This window comes from Colossoma macropomum, unplaced genomic scaffold (assembly GCF_904425465.1).
Source record: "Colossoma macropomum unplaced genomic scaffold, Colossoma_macropomum, whole genome shotgun sequence".
Taxonomy (NCBI): Eukaryota; Metazoa; Chordata; class Actinopteri; order Characiformes; family Serrasalmidae; genus Colossoma; species Colossoma macropomum.
Window position 1 is genome coordinate 40,736,733 of NW_023494784.1, and position 26,044 is coordinate 40,762,776.

General features: G+C 39.5%; 2 protein-coding genes across 2 annotated transcripts in view; one reads left to right on the plus strand and one right to left on the minus strand.

Annotated features, from left to right (window-relative positions):
* hs6st3b (heparan sulfate 6-O-sulfotransferase 3b) overlaps positions 1 to 4,819 on the plus strand; it is a 106,140-nt gene extending 101,321 nt beyond the window's left edge. The window contains exon 2 of the mRNA XM_036574423.1: positions 4,102 to 4,819. Coding sequence (XP_036430316.1) covers positions 4,102 to 4,819 — 718 coding nt within the window. The remainder of the gene's footprint in view (positions 1 to 4,101) is intronic.
* A 15,621-nt stretch (positions 4,820 to 20,440) lies between these two features.
* On the minus strand, positions 20,441 to 22,998 carry LOC118810576 (2-oxoglutarate receptor 1). Its single transcript, XM_036574435.1, has 2 exons — positions 22,861 to 22,998; positions 20,441 to 21,453 (listed from the first exon to the last, which is right to left on the minus strand). The coding sequence occupies exon 2, from the start codon at positions 21,437 to 21,439 to the stop codon at positions 20,441 to 20,443; it is 999 nt and encodes a 332-aa protein (XP_036430328.1). The 5' UTR covers positions 21,440 to 21,453; positions 22,861 to 22,998.
* Positions 22,999 to 26,044: the final 3,046 nt, after the last annotated feature.

Here is a 26,044-nt window from a genome sequence, read left to right on the forward strand (position 1 = left end):
CGCCAAGCTCTGATTACTCAAAGGCAGAAACCTGTCGTTTGAAAGAGCAGTGACTTTGTCATGGCCACCTTAGCCGTGTTCCTGAGGGAGATGAAGATGGATAAGGGGAATGTAGAGAAGCTCTCTCGCAGCCATTGTCTCCTCTCTGGGGAAACATCACAGTATCACTGCCTTCATTCCGTATTCTCTCCAGCTCAGAAGATATGTCTCCTCAGAGACAGACCGGCCAGTCACCACCTGCACAACCGCTTTAGGAGCTCTCTGCAGTCGGCCGGCCATTTCTCCCAGCCTGACATTTCTCCCTTCATTAAGTCATCAGCCTGCTGCTAATACGCCACCACTGACTTCTGCACTTTTAAAGAAGCAAACCCTCCAGGTAGAGCATTTCAGGGTCCTTCAACTTGTGCCTGTAGAGGAACCCATTTTCAGGGAGAGCTCTTTAACAGAGGTTCAGGGAAGGTCCCTCTTGATCCTAAGGAGCTGATGATGGTAACCTGAGGGTGGGAACTTGGTCAGATTGTTTTTTATCACAACTTGGGCATTGTTCAATAGCAGCATAAAGTGGAAAGACATACCTTTTGGTAAATAAGTACTATGTGACAACTATATACACACACACACATATATGTATATCACTGTTGTCAGAAGAAAACTCCAAAATGGTAGCTTTACAGGAGAGGGAAAAAACCTACTCCTCAGCAGTGCTGCTCATCATCTTCCTCAGTATCTTCCTCAGCAGTGCTGGAAAGCAGCTGATTATGCCCAGTACTGCATGACTAGCTATTTTGCTGAGCGATCAACCATAAGGAAAATATTCTGCAAGCAGGTGGTGTGTGGTGCAGCGATTAATGGGTGGTGTTGGTCAGAGATGGATTAGCAAAATTGCGGACATTTTCATTTTACACTGATGTAATTTGGACTGGACGTTTTAATAAGGAAATAAAATGTATGAGATTTCATAAAATATGTGATTCACCAGAGAAAAAAAAAACAAAAAAAAACAATCTTGTGGCTTTTGAGATTTGTAATGAGGGATTTGAATAAAGAGGGCTTTGTCTAAATAAAAATGTAATGAGCCAAAAGTTTCTCATGGAAACAGAATTAAGAGTACAATTGTTAAATTTCATGAATACTTGACAGAAGTAAGTCATGTAACTCCTTACAAAACACCCACACACACATACACACACACACACACACATCTTCTAAGCCACTTATCCTTCTGGGTCACGGGGAGAACTGGAGCCTATCAGCAGGATTTAAGAAAGGCAGAAGGGCAAGAGATATCATTGCTGATCTACACAAGATGAACAAACAGACTGGTTTCATATTGACGAATGAGTTAGATTAGGCTGTATACTGTCATCATACTTGTTCAACCTGTAAGCAAAACATATAAAGAGAGAAGAAGGATTGAAGAAACACTATTTAGGACTGGTATAAGAATCATCAATAACCTTCAATATATGGATAATACATCACTCATAATGGAAAATCTGAAAGACCTGAAGGCCCTTATGGAGCAGGTTAAAGAACAGTGAACAGATGAGACCTCATCTCAATACGAAGAAGACTAAGACTAGCAGGAAAGACTGCTAACATTACCATTGATGGAGAAGGTGTGGAAACAGTGGACAGCTTTTGCCTACTCAGATCAGTTTTTAACAACAGAAGATCCACTACTCAATAAATACGACACAGATTGGCACTCGGCAGAACAAGAATGAAGGAGCTTTAAGAGATCTGCAAATGCAACCATTTGTCTCTACAAAGACCTGTTCAGGCTATGATCTTATCTGTAGTTCTTTATGGACGTGAAAGCTGGACAATAAACAAGCGAGGCAAGAAAAATATGTTGGCAAAGACTTTTTAAAAGAACCTTGGATGGCAAAGAAAACAACATTCAAGCCTCATCTCTCACTCCAACCCCAGATAACTAAACTCTGATTTTGGACAAAGCCTTCAGAATTCAGTAAAAACCTTATTATTATTATTTCATAAGTGCTGTGACAATGTACGTCAAACTGCAGATCAAATTGAACTGATCACTCCCATCCCGTAAAGAAGACATTTAGAACCCTTTCTAAATGTGTCCCGCCTTTCTTTTTCTCTACCACTTCTTCTGACTGATATCGACTGCTGGATTTGATCTAATCTAATCCAGTCTAGACTATTCCATTCCACTTGAGGGATATTATGATATGGGGTTTAATATTGAATATTTAGTAATAAATTGGCCTGCAGAGGTATTTCTGTATAACTGAAGGATAAATTGGCCTCATTCACCAATATACGTTCTTGAGAAAGCTCCTAAGAAAAAGTCTACGTCAGATGCCTGAATTGTGCTCTTGAATGTGTGTAGATTCTGTTCTTACCTAAGAACAAATCCCGAATAAGAAAACATTGGTGAATGTCAGAATCTTCATAAAAACTGTGGAAGTGCTTTTTATGAAGAAATTTTATCTTAAGAATGGTTGGTGAATTATGCCCAATGTACTGTTTTGGTATTGGATTTTGGTGTTGTCTTGTAGTGCCTGATGCTCCTGATGCCTGATTGATAATTGTATATACATCGTTCTTTTTCCTCAAGGTTGTGTAAAAAGGAGCGCAGATTTGACCTCCTTTAATGTCATCTGAACTACTCTGCATCTGATTCATGAAACTTTGGTACAACGTGAAAACAATGAAGATTTAAGCACAAAGGATGAATCAACCGCAGTGCGTGAAATCAAGCACCAGCCTACCAGCACCTCATTTAAATATCATTTACATGAAGCACGCCCTAATTTGTGCAGATGTTTTGGTAGGAAGCCATAAAATGTGCTTGTAGGTGTAGTTTGAGGTCAAGCAGTGAGCACACTGCCCCCCCTACTGACTAAATTTTATAATGTTAAAATTACAACGAATGGAAAAAATAAAATGTGAAATAAACAAAACTTTTTTTTTTGAGATGATAGAGTGAAGCGATTGTGTAGTGTGATTATTTCCCTAAAATAACATATTTAAATGCTGTATTATTACAGTGTATGGGATACTTCTGCACTAGCTGTGTTTTATATTGTTTATTTTGGGGCCGGTGTCAGTAATATAAAACTAAAGCACTGTGTAATATGTCTTTAAATGGAATGTGAAGTAGTTGCATTTGTTTATATGAATGTGCATGTAAAAGAAGTACCAATAATATAATTGTCACCAATAATCCAATTATAAGTATTATTGTTATTTTGTATTTTTAGATTTTTGTATTTTTAAATTGTGAATAAAGAAACTGTCAGTGAAACTTGCATGTGCTCACTTCATGATCAGATTTGACCGTACGCAACTTTAATGAATGACAGTCGTTGTATATACAATAAACATGTTTCTATAATTCTGGACACAAATCCAGGATTCATTGATTTAGTAGCCCTTGTCTAGCCCTTGGGTATTTCACAAAGCAGGATTTCTCTGTTTAGCCAGAAAACCCTAAAGTCAAGCCTGTCTAATAGGAAAAGAGCTGAGGGACATTGAAATTTTACAGTCTTTGGGATTAACTTATCTGGCTAACTGAGAAACCCAGCTTTGTGAAATAGCCCCTGGTCGTGTGTTATATTGGTTTAATCGTATTTATTGCAATTACTATCCTAGTTTTCTTTGCATTTCAAGTTAGTGGCAAATTCAAAAGTCTCTTTTAAAAGTCTAACCTACAGAATGCCCTCTGCTGTCTTTGGGAACTGCAGAAGAATTGAAATGAAAAGTTCTCATTTCTCGTCAGTGTTCAGTGGCTGTTGCGAGGCTTATGAGGACTGAGCAGATAGTCTCTCTCTGGAGGAGAGGCAGTGATGTGTGTAAAAAGAATATGTTTCATTTAACAGCTGCTCTCTCCTGAAAGAGCCTGTGGATTACAATTTCTCTGGACTGAGTTTTCTCAGACAGCTGATGGATGAACAACCTGATCACAGTCATCGTAAAAACATTCAGCCTACTGTCAGAGAATGTTCAGAAAAAGAAAATAAGACATGCTTGAGGCTAACACTACTAACTGATATTGATCAATCATTCTTTTTTGCTATAGGCTTCAGAGATATCAGCACATTACTGACTGTGCGTTCACCGTTGCAGGAACTTCTACTACATCACCATGCTGAGGGACCCTGTGTCGCGCTACCTGAGCGAGTGGAAGCACGTGCAGCGTGGCGCCACCTGGAAGACGTCCCTGCACATGTGTGACGGCCGTTCGCCCACGCAGGCCGAGCTGCCCGCCTGCTACAGCGGCGACGACTGGTCGGGCGTGACACTGCGTGAGTTCATGGACTGCCCGTCCAACCTGGCCAGCAACCGGCAGGTGCGCATGCTCGCCGACCTGAGCTTGGTGGGCTGCTACAACCTGTCGTCCATGAACGAAAGTGAGCGCAACCCGATCCTCTTGGCCAGCGCAATGAGCAACCTGAAGAACATGGCCTTCTACGGCCTGACCGAGTTCCAGCGCAAGACGCAGTACCTGTTCGAGCGCACCTTCCGCCTGCGCTTCATCTCGGCCTTCACGCAGCTCAACAGCACGCGTGCCGCCAACGTGGAGCTGCGCGAGGATGTGCGCCGCCGCATAGAGCGCCTCAACTTCCTGGACGTGCAGCTATACGAGTTCGCCAAGGACCTGTTCCTGCAGCGCGTCCAATTCGAGCGCCAACGCGAGCGCCGGGACGAGAGGCTGAAACGACGCGAGGAGCGCCAACGCCTTCGCGTGCAGAAGGTCCACCAGAACGAACAGCAGCAGGAGAAGGAGGATGAACTGCAGCCTGCCACCACTGAGGACTATGCCAGCCAGGTGGCCCGTTGGTGATGCTTCTCACACAAACGCACAGTACTGAGACCACTCATAGATGTGGAGATCACATTCTCACCTCTCTTTCATCTCTCTCTTCTTTTCTTTTTGAGCTGCAGTATGAGTCAGCACACTGGAAAGTGTTTCACAGGACTGTCAACTCTGAGAACCTGAACCACGGTCAATATTTGGAATGCAGGTTCGGTAATTATATAGGAAGAGAACTGGATCCGCACCTAAAGGTCATGGAGGAGACGTCTAGTATTTTACGGATGTAGCTTGCCACACTAGCTTGCTAAAAATTTAGCAAGCAAAGTAGCTTTGAGTACCAAGAAAAGGGCAATAATACCAAACTGAAGACAGGAGAATAAAAAGTGCAACCTAACATCACAATCAGTTCTGCTGAAAGAATAGTTTACACAAAAATGCTAACCTGGGTAGCGATGCAAAATAGTAACCTGTTTTTTTAATTAGCCTATGCTAGTTTTAAATTAATACTGTTCATTAATAACATTAATGCATTAGCAATCATCGGGGTCCAAGCACTTTCACAAGTAGAGTCCAATTACTCTTATAGCAGCCACTCTTGATCCATATCTCCCAGCTTTTACAGGCTGTTTTATTTTTAGATGGAGAAATTTATACATTTGCCATCAGGAAAAAACATTGCAATGAAGTTTGGTGTCAAATCAGAAATATTGTTGTGGTGTCACTTCCAGGTTCAAATAGCACCCCCTGAGTAAACAATGTGAACATCTTACACTTTATAAACAAGTCCATGTATGTTGTGCCAAAGATATGTCCAAAGATTGATGTACATACAAAGTTCTGCCGTATGCATTTAACGTTGTTATGAGTGAATGCCTTTAAATATGAAAAATGCACTCAATAATTTTAGTTGGGCTTCATCTAAATATCATTAGACTAAAGTTTGATAATTATTGGACAGAATTCGTATGAGGACTCATAAAAAGCAACATTTTTATTAAAATTTAAAATGCTGTGCTTCTGTATTATGTACTTTTATGTCACCATGTTCATTGCCTGACTCGAAGAATCATTGAGTTATCTTTGTCTTCTCAAACTAGCTCAAAGATGCAAACTTTCAGATGAATCTGACAAGTGGACACTGAGAATCAGCTGCTTGCAAGCTAATAGTGCCCCCTATTGGGAAACATTCCCTAAAACTGGTAAACTAACTAAGGTCATGTAATGTATGTCTAGGCATATACATTTTTGTGTTCACATAAGAATAGCAGAAAGAGTTTCTACCCATCCACCAAGTTTCACGTCTATACCATGCACAGATTACCCTCCACAGTACCTTTTGGTGGAAGAAGAAAAAATTATGGACATATGATATATTTGTGTTCCATGTATTATTCGCTGATATATGGGGAAATTTAATTGTATTATAATCGATTCAGTATTGTAACTGATAATTGTGATCGATAACTGTGATCGCCCTGTTTTTTAGCATCTGTAGGCTTATAGAATCAGTAGTGTTAGTGGTGGCCATTTCCCTTAAGCAGATAACCCATCAGACAACATCACTTCCTCAAAAACAGGAGACTGGGGTTCAATTCTATATAATATAACAATTAAGGGTGATTTAGCAACAATGCTAACATTAAATTCACTTGCTATTGAGAATGGCTCTGGATTAGAGTGTCTACCAAATATTGTAAAATATGTACATAAATTAAGGTAAAAATTTTCAATAATTGTCATGCCCAATTTAGCTGTGTCACAGCTGTGATGGGTATTGAAACTCAATACTTTATGGCACTGATGGAGTGTGGCTTAGTTCCATATAATTCCATACTATATTTCATTACCTAAGTAGTCAGTCTTATCAGCAGCCATAAGCCAATAGGCATGCTTGTTATGTAGACTGCTAATGGACTATCTAAATTACATTCCATATGCGGTCCTTAAACATACCCACTTCCAGCACCTCACACTCATTTTTGGTTTAAGCCACACCCACTTTTGGTTGGTTTAAAAGAAAATATTGAAAAATTTCAACGAGCAATCTTTAAAGTTTTTATTTGTTTTATGCTTACTGTTCCTCATATGTGGGTTTATATGGCAAATAAAAGTATAATTTTTGGTTACTGGTATCAATATCAGCTATATGTAATAGGGTGTTAATTAGAGGCCATTGTATCTGCCCAAAGGTCCACATTATTACACATGGGTGCATAAATAAATAAAATCTAATAAAAATTATACCATGGCAGCATTAAGTGCTTGGACCCCTAATTAGTAGCATTGGCACTTTTGTGTGAACTTTTCCATTAAACCATAATACAAAGCCATCCAGCCTCTTCTGGTGACTGTATGTGGCTTGAAGTGCAGGTCGTATTGGAAATGTATGGCTTCCACATTTTGGGAACTTCATGTTTTCATGTTAAATTAACAATTACCCTGAAAAGGTCAATAGAATAGATACAATAACACTGATGTCTCTGAAAGGTATTTTGTGCTCCTATGTTCCTCAGCCTCAGTCTAGATGCAGATGCTGACATGGGGAATTACTGGTCATGTATGTACTGTAAAGTTAAACTATACTGTATGAAGGCAATCCCAAAAAAGACGCGCTCTTGCTAGCATGCAATCTCCACATTTTCAGTTCCTCTGTCGAACTTTCTTCATATACCTACTTTTAGTTTTTGACCATTTTAGGAAGCGCAGGTTTCTTTTCTTTGTTAATTTGGATTTAAAAAGTTTGTGGCACATTTTTATGTAGTAAACTTTTTTCCCGCTGTACTGAAAATAGAAGTCAATCATGTTTCCATGAGAGACCACCCTTCATTTATTTAATTTCCAGTCAAAAGGTCATTAAGTGCAAGTTACTCTTTTTTCAGTATCAGGAAAAAGTTACACAGAAACCTCAACAACCAAATTTCATATGTTTTCACTATTTATTGTGTCCACTCTTTAGCTTTCTTACAGCTTCCATTCTTTTCAGGAGACTCACTTTCAGCTTTTCAAAGAAATCTGCAGGGATATTGTTCACATCTCCAAAGTTCAGTCTTAGAAGTTGCTTGTATTTTCTGACTCTCATGATCCAATAATCCCAATAACAGGTTTAGACAGTTCATAAAAGCTTACACCACACCTCAGATGTCCAGTTTCAGTGTTAAAGTGCAAATTTGACTTGTTTTGTCTGAGTAAGAGCTTCTTGAACAGCTACACATCCTTTCAGACCCACAGTGCTGAGTTGTCGTCTCACAGTGGAAGGATGGACTCCTGTGGATGTTTTCAGATCTGAAGCAGCTTGATTTTCTCCTCTCTCTCAAAGATAAAATCTAGGTGCTGTTTATCTGATGGGGGCAGTTTTGGTGTCTACCAGGTCATCCAGGTGATTTCTAGGAGTCCCATTTTCTTGCTTGTTAAATACTAAGGCCAGTTATTCAGTAACTACAGGGACTTCAATGCAAACTAACTGAGCTATTCTTGGGTTATAGAAGTGTGTAATAAAACTTGTGCCGGTGGGCCCTGGCCATTTAAGGGGTTTATCATTTTCAATTCCAGTTTTAGAAATTTTGTTTTGCACCTTCATTATGCACATAGATTATTTTCCATCTAATCTCCTCAGAAATATCTGCTGAACAAATGAATAGTTTGCACTTAATGTCCATCTGGAAATCAAAAATATGAAGTGTGGTCTCTGACTTTCACAGAATTCCATTAGTTGAGGATTACTCACTAAGGCGAACCAGTCTGTTTTCACTAGTGTTTTGGCATAAAAATACATACCCACAAGATCTTTGTATCTGAATGAAATGTAATAAGGAATAGTGGCGAGAAAAGTGGTCAGTGTGCTTTATGCACAGGCAGAGTATGAAAGGCCAAATTGGTATTCCTCTCGCCTCCTTACCTCTGTCACACTTGCTGATTTTACACGTTTCTGGAGCCCGCATGGAGGACATTATTGCCTCGGAGTGGATTTCCAGTGTCTGAAAAATAGCAGTTAGATAGGCCGAGTCACAAGAAGAAAAGATCACACCCTAGTTTTTTTCAGTATTGTGCCCTTATTCCCCTGGAAGAAGAACATACTTTCTCTGATTGCTTCATCTTTGCACGTTTTCAATCACGAAACCCATTCTGAACAACCAGCTTTAGAGAGCCTCCCCGAAAAAGTAAGTAGTTCACGCAATCAGACTTTTTTTATTCTTTTGTTGTAACTCCAAAAATATTTGAGACTGAATCATGTGCTGCTATTCTGTGTTTGTGTACTTTGTTTACTTTGCCTGTATTGGATGAGGATTGTAAGTTACCACGGGTGCAAATGAAGAGGCACACTGATGATATGCGTGTAAGAGTGAGTGAGTGGATGAATGAATGTGTATGTATGATGAAGTATAGTATTAATGTAATGTACTTTAATTGCTTTGTTCACTGAAGTGCAATACAACATAAAGAGGAGAACCTTTTCAAGTAAATGCAAACATTTGGGAAAATGCCAGGCCATAATATGGCAGTAATGCATTCTTCTTATCTTACAAAAAAATGAATAATCATATGGTGAGATATGAAAGTGGAGCAACTGAATTATTTAAAAAAAACTGCCATCTGATTTTTTTTTTTTTTGGTTGTGAAATTAAACTTGAACTGCATCACAAAAAAGCTTTAGAATGTTTTTTTTTTTTAACTTGTTTTCTATTTCAGAAGCCCTGTGTTATAAGAAGCATGTCTTAATGAATAAATATGATCCAGAATTAGGGTTAAAGATCTTCCATTTAGGAGCACTCCAAGATCAAAACAACAAAAACGGTTTAAAAAAATCTGTTAATGAATTTCAATCCATCTATGTTTTATCTATCAATCCATGTTTTCTGGATTCATATCATCTTCAACTTCAAACTCGCTCTGTTTAATATGCATTTTAGATCAAGGAAACTAAGCTAGCTAGCAAAATATGGATGCACCAAGCCGATACAGGATCAGCATCCGTGGGGAACATCAGGGCCTTCAGAAAAGGCCTAACAATTTCTGTCACATAAAAAAAGTCATAATTTTTTTTTGTGTATTTTTTAGTTAATATAGTCCTTGTGCTTCTTGTATTTAAGCTAGAGTAATAGTTCTCTTATTTCATTGAGTTTTGGTTGAAAACAAAAGGGTTACTGTTTTTTATTATTTTCCCCAGTTTTCTCCCCAATTTGAATGATCCAGTTCCACCTGCTAGTTAAGACTCCTCCAATCACACGATACCACCAGCGCCAGGAGTGCGAAGGCCAGCACAGGCTTCCTCCGAGACCTGTGAAGCGGGATTGCATCTTTTTGAACTGTTGCAAACGCAACATCGTTGGACAGCCTAACTTGCTCACAGGAAAGCCGCCCCGCCCAGAGAGCGAGGCCAGGCGAGTTGTGTTCACCAGAGATCAAACTCATGATCACCTGATGATAGGGCTAACGCTTCTCCACTGTATCTAGGTAGATACAGCCAGGCAAGCTCTTCCATTGGTTAGGCCTTCAGGAGCCAGACTGAGGGCCTAATGTGTCAGATTAACCACTAGTTTAATTACAGTGTAATCAACCAATCACGTTTTGATTTACGAAGAGTGGGACCAATTTTGTGAGAAAAACTCTGACACTCTAAATGGCACTCACGAAGTTCTGGATACATCACTGGCTGCGCTTATAAGTGCTAGCCTAATTAATAAGCTTCATCCAGTTGTTAGAAATAGAAAACAGCAGTAGCTTTTTAGGAAAGGATTGAAGGTAAAATATGTGTTAATATCTGTTAGAAGTAGGGCTGGGCGATAAAACGAAAACGATAATTATCGCGATATAACTTTTCCTTGATAGAGCGATACGACATGTTCGATAAATGTTCGATATAATACACCATTCTCACACTCCCACGATCAGCGAAAGCCTTGGTGGCGTTTTCTACTGCAAGGAAAGCGACACTATTGTGCTGTCGCCAGGAGAGGGCGCACTTCCGAGTTTTTCTACATGATTAGAGGGGGAGGGGGCCACGAGTAAGATGAGTCTTTAGCAACAGCTCATTCCCTGTTTGAGCGGAGCGACAGGCGATCTGTTCTCCAGTGTGAGTGACGAGGTCAGTGGTGTAACTGTACTGTCCTACAGCGAACTCACCTCTTTCCGTACATCCTAACCAGCTTTAGCGGCGTTAAATCACAATCCTCACAACTAAAGCGCTGTTACAGCGCTCGGGCAGTCATATTTAAGTATGAGTGCATTCCCAAGCAACGAAAGTTAAAGAAAGAAGTGGGTTCATGCAGTTACGGCCCTGATTTAAACAAAAGTAAACTGAGGAAGCTGTGAGGCATTGGAAAGCAGGAGAGCTTTCCAGGCTAGCAGTTTTTAGCAGCTGGCTAACTTAAAGCAGCGCTTCGTCACTGCACGACACGGCGAATTAATGATACTGTGGATCAAACACGACACAAAAGCACCGCTTTCAGTTTAAACGTACCTAAAAGGAGGACTCTGTTTGTCTGGTGTTGATATTTTGCGGTTCACCCCTTAAACTACTACAATTGAATATCCAGTCGTCTAGCTGGTGTCTGAATACTGTGATGTCATGTGTAGCGGGGTAGCCGAGCGCTCGGCACCAGCTAAACATAATCTGTTTTCTTTCTTAAATTATGACTATTACAAAATAGCCATGCTTTTCCAGCTGGTAAAAACAGCTCACCAGACACTTTCTCCCACTCTGCCATGACAGATTTGTGAAATGTTCCACTGTTTGCTGAGTGTTTGTCGTGTTCCGACCAGTTTAAAACAGCAATTAACCACCCATGAGCAAAAATCAGCCTTCAAACTTGAAAGAAATAATGATTTGACATTTATCGCGGTATGTATCGATATCGAACAATATAAATTTTGTTTATCATGATAACATTTTTGGCCATATCGCCCAGCTCTAGTTAGAAGCTTCAAATAAAACAAGGAATCTCTTTTACAAACGCCCATGTTTAATCTGGAATGGCCAGATTCATGTGAATTGCTATTAGCTTAGTGCTAACATGCCACTAGAATTACATAGGGGTGCTTGCAGAAATTATAGCACGTTTGTTCCTCATTTTGAACTACAGGTTTTGACATTTGTGCCCCAAACTGAAGGCCTAGCTCTAATGAACCCTGTTTACCAATGGTAAACCTTAGCATGCATACCATATTAATCAAACTGGATGTCGGCCATTGATTCTCGTTTGATAAACAAATGTCGTAGCTGACTTTGCCTTACACTTAATTTGTTTAAGACTATGGCAAACTTTACCAAGATACACTTTGATAAGCTGTTGGTCGTGATGTTCCAGGCATGATCTTGTAGCGAGAATGAATTATGAAATGTTTGGCTAAATATGTGGGGAACATTGATTTATTAGAGTGAGAATAAACTGAGTATGTAATTTCTAAACCTTGTGACCTGGGGATGTCAGTAGGGGGCGATGGTGCGCTCGTCAACATTGTCCAATGGACAACCAACTTGTCGTTAGCCGATGGATATAACATAAATCCCCCCCAAAAAATCTCCCATAAAGCATGCTCCTGTGTGCAGAATCGTATTATATATGATAAAAATAAATATTATCTCTTGCAAGGGAAAACAGATCTGTTAGCTAACAAGAGTGTTTCACTAGCTAGCTTGTTTGCTTGTGTTATTGACTGTACTGTGGATCTTAAATGAGCACCAACTAGAGCACATGTGTCGGGCTCGAGTCCTTGCAGGCCAAAACACTGCAGACTTCAGCTCACTGCTTCATTAAACACACCTGATTCAGCTCATAATTAGCAAGGCCTTCATAAACTGAATTAAGAGGGTTAGATGATGGTAAATGCTAATCCCCACAGCACTTTGGCCCAGGACGTCCCCAGTTTGACATGCCTGAACTGGAGGGTTTGTGGGCACGTTGTAGAGGGCCGTGCCCTTATTTGTGCCACAATCCAGCACTAAAAATGTAACAAGTTGTCCCAGACATGTTTTCTTATTATGAGATCATGTATTAAATCCCACACTTACAGAGAAACATCCTCTTACCTCGTATTTTCTAGCCATAAGGAGTCGGGCAATAGAAGGCAAAATTCCCACTTCAATGCTGTCATGCTTTTCACACTGTTTTTTTTTTGGGATTTGGTGTTTATTATGTGTAGCCCTGGAAAGCGATTGCTTAAGAGCTGCAGCCATTCACTAGCTCGCAGTTTTTTCAGTGATTAATTACTCTGTCATTACATAAATGCTTCACCCAAAAGCAACACAGCGGATACATCGCAAATGATTCATTAACTGTCACCAGCAGTGTCTAATATGCATGAGAGTTATGTGCTCAAACAAAAGCCACAAGCAAATACCTCAAGTCTACAATTCAAATCTAAGCCTGATGCTGGCTTATTGAATGTGTACAAGTGCAGATAGTAGCAAAAATGGATCATCTCTGGAAGTCCTGGACCATGCTGTCCACTCTGTTCCACGGCCCATGTTTGATGTTGCTATACCTTCATCTCTGTGCCATGAGGCACTCTTCTGCCCTCTGGTGTTCACATCGGGTTTATCCTTTCTTCTTAGCACTGCATGGCTCGTTTTGCAGAAGCATGACGACAGTCTTATTAGAGTTATTAGGGAAATATTCCAGTGGGAGCATTTATTTTTATGTTCTGCACTCTTAAAAGTAAAAGAGCCAAATGGGTTCTTTAGAGCTAGAGAGCGACTACTTTTACAAATCAAAAAGGTTGGGACAGTATGTGAAATGCCTATAAAAAAATGAAAACAGCACAAAAATACAATATTTATTTTACCCTACAAATGTGTATATATACACTCACTGAACACTTTATTAGGAACACTGTACTAATACTGGGTAGGGCCTCCCTTTGCTCTCAATACAGCCTCTATTCTTCATGGCATGGATTCCACAAGATATTGGAAACATTTTATTAGAGCTTCTGATCCATGTTGACATGATTGCATCATGCAAGTCCTGTAGATTTTTCAGGTGCGCTTTCATGCTGCAAATGTCCTGTTCTACCACATCCCAAAGGTGTTCTATTGGATTCAAATTCAGTCACTGGAAAGGCCACTGAAGAACTCTGAACTCATTGTTCATCAAACCAGTTTGAGACGACTTTTGCTTTGGTGCATTATCATGCTGGAAGTAGCCATTAGAAGATGGTAAATTGTGACCACAAAGGTGCACATGGTCATCAACAGTACTCAAATAGGCTATGGCATTCAGGCAATAGTTGATTGGGATTAACAAGCCTAAAGTGTGCCAAGAAAACATTCTCCACACCATTACACCACCTCCACCAGCCTGGAGTGTCGACACAAGGCAAGCTGGGGTCCATGGATACATGCCATTGGTGCCAAATTCTGACCCTACCATCTGTGTGCCTCAGCAGAAATCAAGATTAATCAGACCAGGGTATGTCTTTCCAGTCTTCAGCTGTCCAGTTTTGGTCAGCCTGTGCCCACTACAGCCTTAGCTTTCTGTTCTTGAGGGACAGAAGTGGAACTCGACGTGGTCTTCTGCTGTTGTAGCCCATCCGCCTCAAGATTCAATGCGTTGTGCATTCTGAGATGATTTTTTTGCTCACTACAGTTGTACAGAGTGGTTATCCGAGTTACAGTAGTCTTTCTGTCAGGTCGAACCTGTCTGGCCTTTCTCTGCTGACCTCTCTCATCAACAAGGCATTTCTGCCAGTGACAGGTTATGTTTTTTTTATTTAACCTTTCTAAGTAAACTCTAGAGACTGTATATATATATATATATATATATATATATATATATATATATATATATATATATATATATATATATATATATATATATGCACTTATCAAAGTTGATGCCTGCAACACGTGCCATGTTTACCACTACTTTACCTCACCTTTCATTTTATCTTCATCACTTAATAACTGAACTGAAGAAACATATGTTCCAGTTTTGAGAGTGGAATGTTTTTCCATTTTTTTACAACCACATGGTGGGTTTGTTGTCATATTTTGTGCTTCATAACGCACCAAATGTTTCCTATGAGAGGCAGGTCTGGACTGCAGGCAAGCCCGTCTATTGGAATGTGGCTTGGCATTGTCATGCTGAAATAGGCATGAATGTCCCTGAAAAAGACGGCGTCTAGAAGGCAGCATATGCTGTTCTGTATAGCTTCAGCATTATTAATGGTGTCTTTACCGATGTGCAAGTTACTCACTAAACCCCCCCAGACCACACCCCCGTGCCATGAAAGACTGTGGCTTTTGGACTTTATGCTGGTAACATTCTGGATGGTCCTTTCTTTTTTGACCTGGAGAACACAGCGTCCATTATTTCCATAAACAATCTGAAACATTGATTTATCAGACAACGTTTCCACCATGCATCAGTCCATTTTGGATAAGTTTAGGCCGAGAGAAGTTGACGTCATTTGTGGACATTGATGACAAATGGCTACCAAAGTGCATAGTACAGTCTTAACTTGCATTTGAAGATGAATTGATGAGAGGTGTTTATTGATAACGGTCTGTCAAAGTACTCCTGAGCCCAGTTTTTAATGCAGAAAGGTCGAATGCCACAGTTATTTTGTTGTATTTTTGGCCTTGCCCTTTATACCCTTTAGATTTCCTGAATCTTTTGACGATATAACGCACTATAGAGCATGAAATACCTAAAATCCTTCAATTAATTGTTGAGGAACATCGTTCTTAAACTGTTGGATTATTTGCTGACACGTTTTTGGCAAAGCGGCAAAGCTCTGCCTGCCTTGCTCATAAAGGACTAGGCCTTTCTTGGATGGACCTTATATTTCCAAGAACGATTGAGTCACCTTTTTTTAGAGGTTGAATGTCAATTCTTCATGCCATGGATTCCACAAGATATTGGAAACATTTTTTAGAGCTTCTGATCCATGTTGACATGATTGCATCATGATTTTTCAGGTACACTTACAAGCTGCAAATCAGATGTTCTACCAAAGGTGTTCTATTGGATTCAAATGAAATTGAACATTTCACAACATTCCTAGTCCCAAATTCCCAACTTTTTTAGAGCGTGTTGCAGGCATCAATTTCAGAACAAGCATATTTTTACAACAAACAATGAAGTTGTGAAGACAAAACATTAAATAGCTTGCCTTTTAAATGTTTTTAATTAAATACAGGACATTTAAGTACAGGTCAAAGTGGTTGGACGGTGCAATGGATGTTTCCTCAAAGGAATGCTCCAGCATTTTTCAAGCTAATCTTTATCTGTGGTATCTGTCGCATATGATTGATTACCACAGGCAGCAATTTGGGCACATTTCTCAGCACCAAATGTATTTTGAGTCAACAGGTTCTCTATTCTTTTGCAAAGAAACATAAGAAACATATCAAAATGTCTTGTCTGTGCTAATCGAGCGAATACTACAGGCACAGCAGATGAAGATAAGGGAGAAACATGCCACAGCATTGCTTTAAAGAACCATCTATTGATATGACAACAGCACAGACTGAGTTCACCAATCACATCCATCCCTGATTGTTTGGTATACAGCTAAGCAAAGTGTAAAAAAAGGAATTAAACTGCACTTAACACACCTGCAAAGACAGACCTTCACTATCTCCTCCTGCAGGTAATTGTACTCAGCAGTGACGCACTGCAGTGAATAAGCATAGCGAACGGACGTCAGCTCATCTGATGGTCTGATTCATCTACAGCTTCTCATTTGCGCTGTCTCCGCTCCTCATTGAAGGAAATTGCCATCTTAAAGGAGGAGGCTGCAGCAACTCAGTCGTGATGAAGTCTTTATTGCCATTCACTTGTTCAGAGTGTGAGGAAGTTTCAGTGCTGCACAGAACCCAAAAATATGAAGTAAAACAGAGAGGGGTCTGTTTTAAAATGACATTGTTTCAGTTCCTCAGTGATTTCAGAAATTTCAGGTTTTTTTTACTTCTGCGTAATTAAATCATCAAGATGTAAAGTCATTCAGAGCGTTAGGGTTAGTCAGAATTGTTCGCAGTGGTCGTGATAGGAACCAGACATCCACCTCTAAAAGTACCCTTTGGCTGAAAAACGTTTTTTGTAAAGTCCATTCATGGTGGAGGGGCACATGCAGGTCATTGTAAGGCAGAATAGTCCCCGAATATAACTATTATCAACACTACATATAAAAACTTAGAAGACGTGTTCACTGGTTGTTCTGGATGGTAAATAAAATGGCTGTATTTGTGCTGTAGACATCAGGACTCCTGGTTCCTATCACCACCACTGTAAAGAAAAAATTCAGACCATTCTGAATGACTTTACATCTCAACCATTCCCGTTAAAGGAACAGTGCTGAAACTGAATGTAAAATTCTTTTGCTTTCAAAGAAAGATCTGTCACTTTTCTTAGGTAATATAGGAGCTTATGTAGGACCTAAGAAATGAACTGGCTTAAAATATTGTTATACAGTTGTATACAAAAGTTTGAACAGCCCCCGTTAAAATTACATGTTTTGATGATTTTCTAAGTGAAAATAAGTTGGTTTGTTCACAGGGAACAAACTTAAATGTGCATTTTCCTGCAAATTTTAGGAGCAGTTTCTCTTTATTTGCCGAGTTCACTAGAAAAAAAACTATAAAATATGCCATAACTTTCGCACAGACCAGATTTTATGCTTTTTTTCTTCCCCAACATGTTAAATTCAGTAAACAAGCAGTAATTGTGCATTAAAATGTGCAGAGGTGTGTTTTCAGTAGAGGATGTGTTCATTTATTTACACTTAGAAAATCAACAAACCATGTCATTTGACCTGGGGCGTCCAAACTTTTGCATATGACTGCAAACGTTCTGTGATGTACAAATGTACACTTACCATGCTTTAGAGAGAAAAGCTGTAAATTCTTAGTTTGTGATGCCAACAGAGACATTTATTGTCCATTCAAAAAGTCCCTGAGCAGCAACTTGTAGTAATGCAAGGCAGCACTGGCCATCAATTCGGCCACATGCATGAATAAAGCTTCCAAAAAAGGGAAGGATATTTCTTGTACTTCTCAGACAAGATAAGACTGAAGTTGGAAGGCATGTGTACCTACCAGGAAGTTTCACCCAGCATGTGAAACTGTAGTTCTGCAACAAACCCAACTGAATGAGATGAAACAGGAAAGGAACTGGAAAGATTGTATAGAAAGAATTGAATAAAAGCAACTAAACTCTTTGGGACAAGCAACATAGACAGCAGCTATTGTGCAAAAATAAGAGGCCGTCCTTCATTTATTTAATATCCAGTCAAAGCAGTCATTATGAACAAGTTTTTAATTTTTCTGTGTCTGGAAAAATACAGAAATCATAAATTTCTCAGACAATTACAAAGAAGCCTGAGTGTTCTTTTCAGAAGACTCGCTTCCAGCTTTTCAAAGAAATCTGCACTGTTCAACACCTCCAAAGTTCAGTCTTAAAAGTTGGTTGCATTTGCTGTTTCTCACCATCCAATTAATCCCAAACACATTCAGTAAAGTTGAGGTCTGGACTGGGTTGCACCAGGTTTGGGCGTAAAGTCTTTACTAAGTCCTTAGTTACACTAGTTAGTTTCAGACTATCCTTTTACTAAATTTGGTTGCACCTCAAATCCGTAAGTCGTGTCTTAACTAGGAACAACTAACTAATGCGTACGCCGCTTTAACTTGGCGATAACATGTTCAGAAACAATCACTAAGCCTGCTGCCATGAAAACACAACACAACTGCTCTGACTTTTTCAATGGAAAAAATATCCAGCATAGAAGAGAATGATGTGTACAGGTTAAACTGAATAAAACTAATTATCTATGGCTACTGTCTGTTTATTCTTTAATATTTCCTTAAGAAAGCCAAATATGCAACTTTTTAAACGACATTTCTGGATAACTGACTCAACAGCAACCTCAATTTAGCTGTTTGGGCTGCTGAGTCTCACTGCGCTGGAGCTGTGGGTGTTTAGCTTCATGCTCGAAGTTTAAACCAGGGCGACGATTAGAGCTGTAAGTAAAATCACAGTGTACCGCGTTTAAATTTTTAGCTCAGTTAACCAAAAGAGTCATATTTTTAGTCTTTTTTGTGCTTTCCACCTGTTCTGATATAGTAATGTATAAACCTAAACGTAGTAAACACAACTAGCCTACGTTTGAACTTATGCACAGCTGGTGCAACCAGCCACTGGACTCTGGGGTGGTCAGTCCATTGGTCTGAGAACACCAACAGCTTTTTGTTTGATTTGCATTTTTCCTTTTCTCAGTAAGGGCTTCTTCACAGCTACACCTATAGGGAAAAAAATAAAAAAGAGACTTCCTTATTAACTCTTTTTCTCCTAGACAACAACATCAGGTGGAAGGACAAAGAAGACCTTTGTAAGTCAATAACAAGGAAGAAAACAAAATACAGCCAAAAGTCCTGAAATTGACGTCAATTGACTAATAACTGATCAAGTGCTTCATGTGAGAGGAGAACAAGTGGTTTCCACTTCTGAGTCTTTTTCCCTAAACAGCAAACAAAGCAGTCAGCTGCACAGCCATTCAAAGAGGCCGACAGTCTGATTCACTGTTTTGAAATGTGACTCAGAAGAGCATGAGAGTATCAGTTTCCTAGTTAATGCTTAATCTCAACCCTTATAACAATGAACGTCTGTTGATTGAACCATCCTGAGCAGGAAAAACAAAACATTTCCTTAATTTGAAGTCATAAAACAGGCCAGACTACTGAGATTTCAATGTGGCAAATCATGGCTGTGATCTGGTCACAAGCATGAGCCAAAGGCGAGTACCGTAGATCATCAAGGCCATGATGTTATTCGCGCTAGCACGCAATTGTTTTTATACAACAGTCCTGCGAAATAAAGAAAAGCAATTGCGCTTTAAAAGGAGTAATTCCTTCAGCTAAAAACACAATTCCTTTTTGTGTCACAAATGGAGCCATAAAACGGTCACAATATCAGGTTAAGCTCAGCTTTTTCAGTATTTGCCAGTTTAACCTGAGTGTGTTTTCGATCCAACCTGTCTATGACGTATTTCACAGCCCATCTTGTAGCTGAGTTATATTCTGTTAATTTCTGGGTTATTCCAATTTGTTTAGTTGTTCCTGCGTCACGGCTGCTGAGGGAACGACAGGTTTGGAATTTGATGTAGTCCTGCTGTTACATTCTTTTTCCAAATCTGACCAGACTCCAGGACAGTTATTATTTTATGAAAGTTATCTGTGTCCATCTTCTGTGTTTGTATGTGCTAAGAGGACGCATAGTAAAAGTTACCTACAACGGAATTGCAGAATGGTAAAGTTGTCATTTCTCATTTGATGACAGATTCAGATTATTTGAACTATGACAGATAATGTGTCACCTGTGCAACAGTTTGTCTGAAAACTTTGTTAAAGCTTTGCTTTGTGTAGAACAATGGGTAAAACTTCGAGACCCCGTGCACCTGGCTGGGGTTCGATTCCCCGTTCGGGCAGGTACACCATGCCACAACCTTGGGCAACACTCTCAATGCTGCATTCACTTACTTCTGTAAAGTTCAGTGTTAAAGTAGGTAAGAGCATCTGCCAAACTCATGAATGTTACTGAGGTAGTGTACAGATATGGTTGAGATGTTTTCCATTTCAGCAGCTACTTTCAGAAATTCTTTACATTTCAGTCTACAGTAATGTTCTGTAAATGAGTTTAACTGAAGGTACTGTTTTCAGGTCTTCAGTAGGTCAGTCTTTGAAATGCTGCCGGGCAACTGGATCACGGCCATCTTGCTGCTGCTGCTGCCGTTCTTCTTCCTGGACACCAGGCTGTTGAAAACCTGCTGGAACTTGTCTCCTGACAGGGTGTAGAGCGCCAGATTGAAGAAGGTGTTGAGGCCTGCTAAAGGTCGTGACAGCATGTAGGCTGCATTGATAGCTCTCCGCTGCAAGCAGGAAATCATGATGCTCCTCCGACAGGCCACTCTTATTACCCTCAGGATGTGATAGGGAAGGAAACATGCAATGAACACAACCAGTATCATCACCGTCAGCTTGTGCGTTCGCATCCGGCTGGGCCTTTTTGCAGACAGGCTCTTGCCCAGAGTATTTCCAATGTGACAGTAGCACCAAGACACCACCACCAAGGGCAACAAGTAGCCCAGCACGGTCAGCAACCAGCCATACCACCAAACGGTCTCTGGATCATTGCTGGCAAAGTCCAAACAAGAAGTGCCGTTATCTTTTTTCTCGGTTGTTATCATGCTCAACATTGGGCCAATCTCTACAAGTGAAATAGCCCAGACTGCCAAGCAAGCAGAGATACCCCAACGTTTCCTCTGCACCTGAGCTGCCCTAAGTGGGTGCACCACCACAACGTACCGGAAGACGCTAAGGCAAGTGAGGAAGAGGATGCTACCGTACAGATTGAAGTGGAAGCAAAATCGCATGAAGCGGCACATGAACTCTCCCAGGGTCCAGTCCATAGTGGCGTAGAACTGGACCAGGAAAGGTAGGCTCAGGGCGTACAGCAGGTCAGCCACCGCCAGATTCACCATGATGATGCTGCTGCTTTTCCAAGGTCGCAGCTTGACCAGGTAGATGACAATGGCCATTAGGTTTCCAATAAGTCCAACAAAAAAGATGATCCCATACATAATTGGGAGATAGTGATGCATTATAAATGAATCTATTGGAAAGCAGTCCTCAGAGCTGTTGGCATATGCTTCCATTGTTGCTTCCAGACCTAGGAATTAAAACAATACAGTTTTAGAACCACTTGCAGAACCAGGGATTGTTTAATATCAACTGAAATTGCATTGAGTAATAGAGAGATAAGCTGATAAATTGGTCTCTTAGTCATACCTTTTTAATTAACCTTTCAAGCCAGTGAAACCACCATATGTGCACAATAGCGCATGAATTATTATTTTTTTCTTGCTATTGAATTTGAGCTGTCAGTCATTCCTACTTGAGGTGGCTTTGGGCCAGGGGGGCTCAGTTTTAGTCCTGGAGGTCTACCACCCTGGTGAGTTTAGATCCAACACATCAATATTCATATACACCTGAAGGCCTTCATTTTCTGGATCATATGCGTTAGAGTTGAACTCTGCAGGGTGGTAGATCTCCAGGACCAGGATTAGGTTCCTCTGCTTTGGGCTTCCACATCCTTTCCTCTGGGCTGCATTGTTTGACTGCCACATATACATTTATAAATGATGCCCCAGATTTAAACATCTGGCCTCATAATAGCCACAAATGAACTGGACAGAGGCCATTAAAACTCAGTGGAACAATATTGACACATTTTGAAAAATGTAACTAAAAAACTACTCTGTGTTAACTTATGTTGCAGGCTGCCTGCTTGTTTGTTTACTTTTGGCCCTTTTAAAAATATATTAACATGCAGTCTGAAAAGTCTGAGGTTGCAGTGCTTCTATTTTTCACAAATTATATTATCAGCATAACAATTTAAGTACAAAGTAGAATCTTCGAAACATTATCATGAATTTCAAAATTTCACACTTTTGCTTTAATGATATTTGAGCTGCATGGACTCCACAAGTTTGCGCAAAAGCCTTTGGTGAGTAGTTAGTCATCTAAACATGAGCTTCAATGGAAGAGATGAGACTGAAAAAAACGTATTGTACTTACAAAATTATTATGATACTAAAAAAATGATTTGCTGTGTTTAACATTTTGGAAAAAACCTGTAAAACATAAAATGAGCCATAGCTTTTGCACAGACCACATTTAATGTTTTATTTTGTTCCCCAATATGTTAACTTCAGCAAATAAACTGTAAATTGACCTAAATTGAACTTTCACATATGACTTCATTATTTTAAGTGATTATATTAACCACTTAAAATCTCTGGCTCATTACATACTAAGCCTTATTATTCAGTAACTACCGGGACTTCAATGCAAACTGACAGAGCTATTCTTAGGATATAGAAGTGTATAATAAAACTTTGGGTCAGTCGTTGAGCCCTGGCTATTTAAAGACCTAAATAATTTCACCAAGGACTGTTACAAGGAATTTTGATCATTCAAAATGGGTACTGTCATATTTTTATTGTCATACATTTTTATTTGTATTAAGTTGATTATTCTGGATGTTTTTTTCCATTGAAATTATTGGTGCACCTACCAGGTGATGAAGTGTTTCTCCTTCTTCTCCTAATTTCGCAGTCCTCGAGATGTGTCACACTGAGTGACAAACGTGCAACAGCTTTGATTCTCAGCAGAAAAGATCAGCTGAAGTGATGACCAACTTTCCAGCATTGAGTCCCACACAGGCTTTGACTCGCAGCCAGCAGCACATGCTTATATTCTGAGTCACGTTGGAAACTCCAGGTAAGCTCTGATTGACTCTTTAGCTAATCTTTAATCTTGTTCCTCCTTCCAAGCAGTTCCTGAAACATCTCCAGTCCTGTTTCCTGCAAGGCCTTTTACAGCTTTACTGAAATAAACCTGTATAGCATAACAACGTTACATTGCAAGTCCTTCCCATTGCTGTTTAATGTGTCGCCTTCATCGGAATTCTGCCTGAGTATGACTGAAACGGTATCTTGCACTTACATGTGATGCTATATTGTCTCATAAGCTGTTTCTCATACATTTTAGTAAAGTGTTCTACACAGTTTTGGGTAACACTTCATATGAATCCTGTATTCACAATGCTTTATAAATGCTTTCGTAAGCTGTTACGTGGCATGCATAATACCTCATAATACCTGGCATAATTACTTATAAGTAGTTATAATGACATGCATAACACTCTATAAAGCAAGAAACGGTTATGATGCTATAATATGAAGTAAGCATGAATGTTGTACTGCACTAGAACAAGGTTCCTTTATATTTTCTGTATCCACCTTATTCCTGCACCCCAAGATGCTTTGAGTGATTTATGGACAGAATGTTTGGCACAGCGTGAACAAAGAATATGCTGAATACTTAGAACATCCTAACAGGATAGAAATGTGGGAGCAAATAAAAATATCAATAATCTTTATTGTTGAGATATTTGAAAACTTGTTTGCTGATGTTTGTAGCTAAATTGATCAGTCAGCAGAAAGCTGAACCTGTGAGAGAAATGCTTTGGTCAGAAGATCCTATTACCAGTTACTCATGCTAATATAGTTATTTCGTTTAAACTTCATTGTGTTTAGACTGAGAGTCAGATACAGGCAGAAAACCATAAAGCAGTGCCTTTTCACAGCCACGTCTAATGTCGAAATCTGTTTAAACCAGCGCTTCATTAATGCTTGTGCTTTTGCCACGATAGCTAGCTATGTTAGCATCAAGCTAGCGGGCTTAGCTCTGTATTATTTGAGTTTTTTTTTATGTCAGCTCTAGTTTAATTACAGACATTTTTAAACTTGTATACAAAGAAATACTTTCTGTTTCTGTATTTCTGTTTTTTAAGCAATATTTTTATAAGGCTTAAACCTGCAGGCTTTTATTATTGTAGCATTAGCATGATAGCTTGTTAGCTTTCTGCTACATGCTAAGCCTACTAGGGCTGTATTTCATTTAAATACAGACATTTTAAACATGTAACAGGCATTTAAGTAACATTCTTTACTTTGGAATTCTCCCTTTTTAAGTAATACTTTATTTAAAGGCTTAAACTTGAAGTCTTTTGTAGCGTTAGCATGATAGCTGGTTAACTTTCTGCTAAATGCTCAGACTACTTAAATACTTTTTTTAGAGGCTTAAGCTTGAAGTCTTTTACTATCGTAGGGTTAGCAAGATAGCTTGTTAGGTTTCTGCTACACGCTCAAGCTACTAGGGCCGAATCCAGCTATAAAGAGGCCATAATGGGTATTATTTGGTGTTTTTGTGTCAGCGGTAGTTTAAATACTGACATTTGTAAACTTGTAACAGGCATGGAAGTAAAATCTTTTACTTTGTATTTCACAATTTTTAAGTAACACCTTTTTCTATTTAAGGGCTTAAACTTGAAGTATTTTGTAGCGTTAGCATAATAGCTTGCTAGCTTTCTGCTAAATGCTCAGCCTACTAGGGAGGGCAGCTGTAAAGAGACCAACATGTAAACCCCACTTTTCTTGGGTTCTTTAGTAAAGGCAGTGGTTCTATTTAGGACTGAGTTCTATACAGAACCGTTTCATGAAGTCACATACTCTTGCTTTATAAAGTGTTATGCATGTAATCATAGCAGCTTAAGAGCAAGTATAGAAGATTATGTCTGATATTATAATGTATTATATATCCATTTATAAAGCACTATAGGATTCATAGGAAGTGTTACTCAGTTTGGAAAGGTGGAGCTGTTGCCATCTTATTCATGCTATTATCTGAAAAAAGAGGCTTTTCACATTGTAAAGATAAAGGACAGTTAATGGAGATGCATCCCACACATAGTAATGGTTGACTGCTCGTGTTTTGCTCGTTCCTGGCAACATCATCATTTTTTCCCTTCTAGCTTCCCTAGATAGCTAAAGCAGGCCCAGCTATCTGTGCAAAACAAACACAGCAGAAGAGAGAGGGAAGCAACGATTTCCTCATCAGCAGAGATAAAGTAAACTCCTTCTTCTCTAAAGATTAAGCAGGAAGTGCTTTTACCTGTTTATGATTCATCCTGTGACCATTGGCTGTATCCTGAACTCCTTTATAAGATGCATGACCCAAAGCAGTAGGATATTTGACAAATGAGTCACCAAACAATCTCTGCAAAACAGCCTTAACTTGTAATTATGTTCATCACAAAGTGCTTGGTACATTAAAAAGCCAGTTTATGTTTATACTTAAAGGAAATGTTAGCAAAAAAGCAAAATAACCCATTTTTCCTCTTAACCTAGATGCGACTGATCAGCCAAGATGCTTTTGGAGTCCATATTTTTGTTCTTTAGTTTACCACTGGAGCTATGAGGCTAACATTGCTAACAAACACTAGAACTCAATAGTCACCCAAATAGCCTAAATAGTTTTTTGTAATAATGCGTCATCAAAACTTCTCACAACTCGATCAAGCTATGTCAGGGTCTTTAACTGGGGTCACACAGACTTACCAGGGTGGTTTATAGCACAGTATGTCTTACTATGAACTATGAAAAAGCTACAGGCAGCCGTTAATTCAAGCATGACTGATCTCGGATCTCTTCCTCTGTATTTATGATGGTCATTGATACAAATACTGATTCTAGATCAGCACTGCTACTGTGTAATTATAGACCCTGTCGTCTAAAGTGGCTGACCGCAGTTTTGTTTATTTTTATAGTTCACAGTAAGACATACTAGTGTCCTAAACCACTTTGAGAAGTCTGCACGACTTTAATGAAGCCCTGGATGCGGTTTAAGCGGATTGT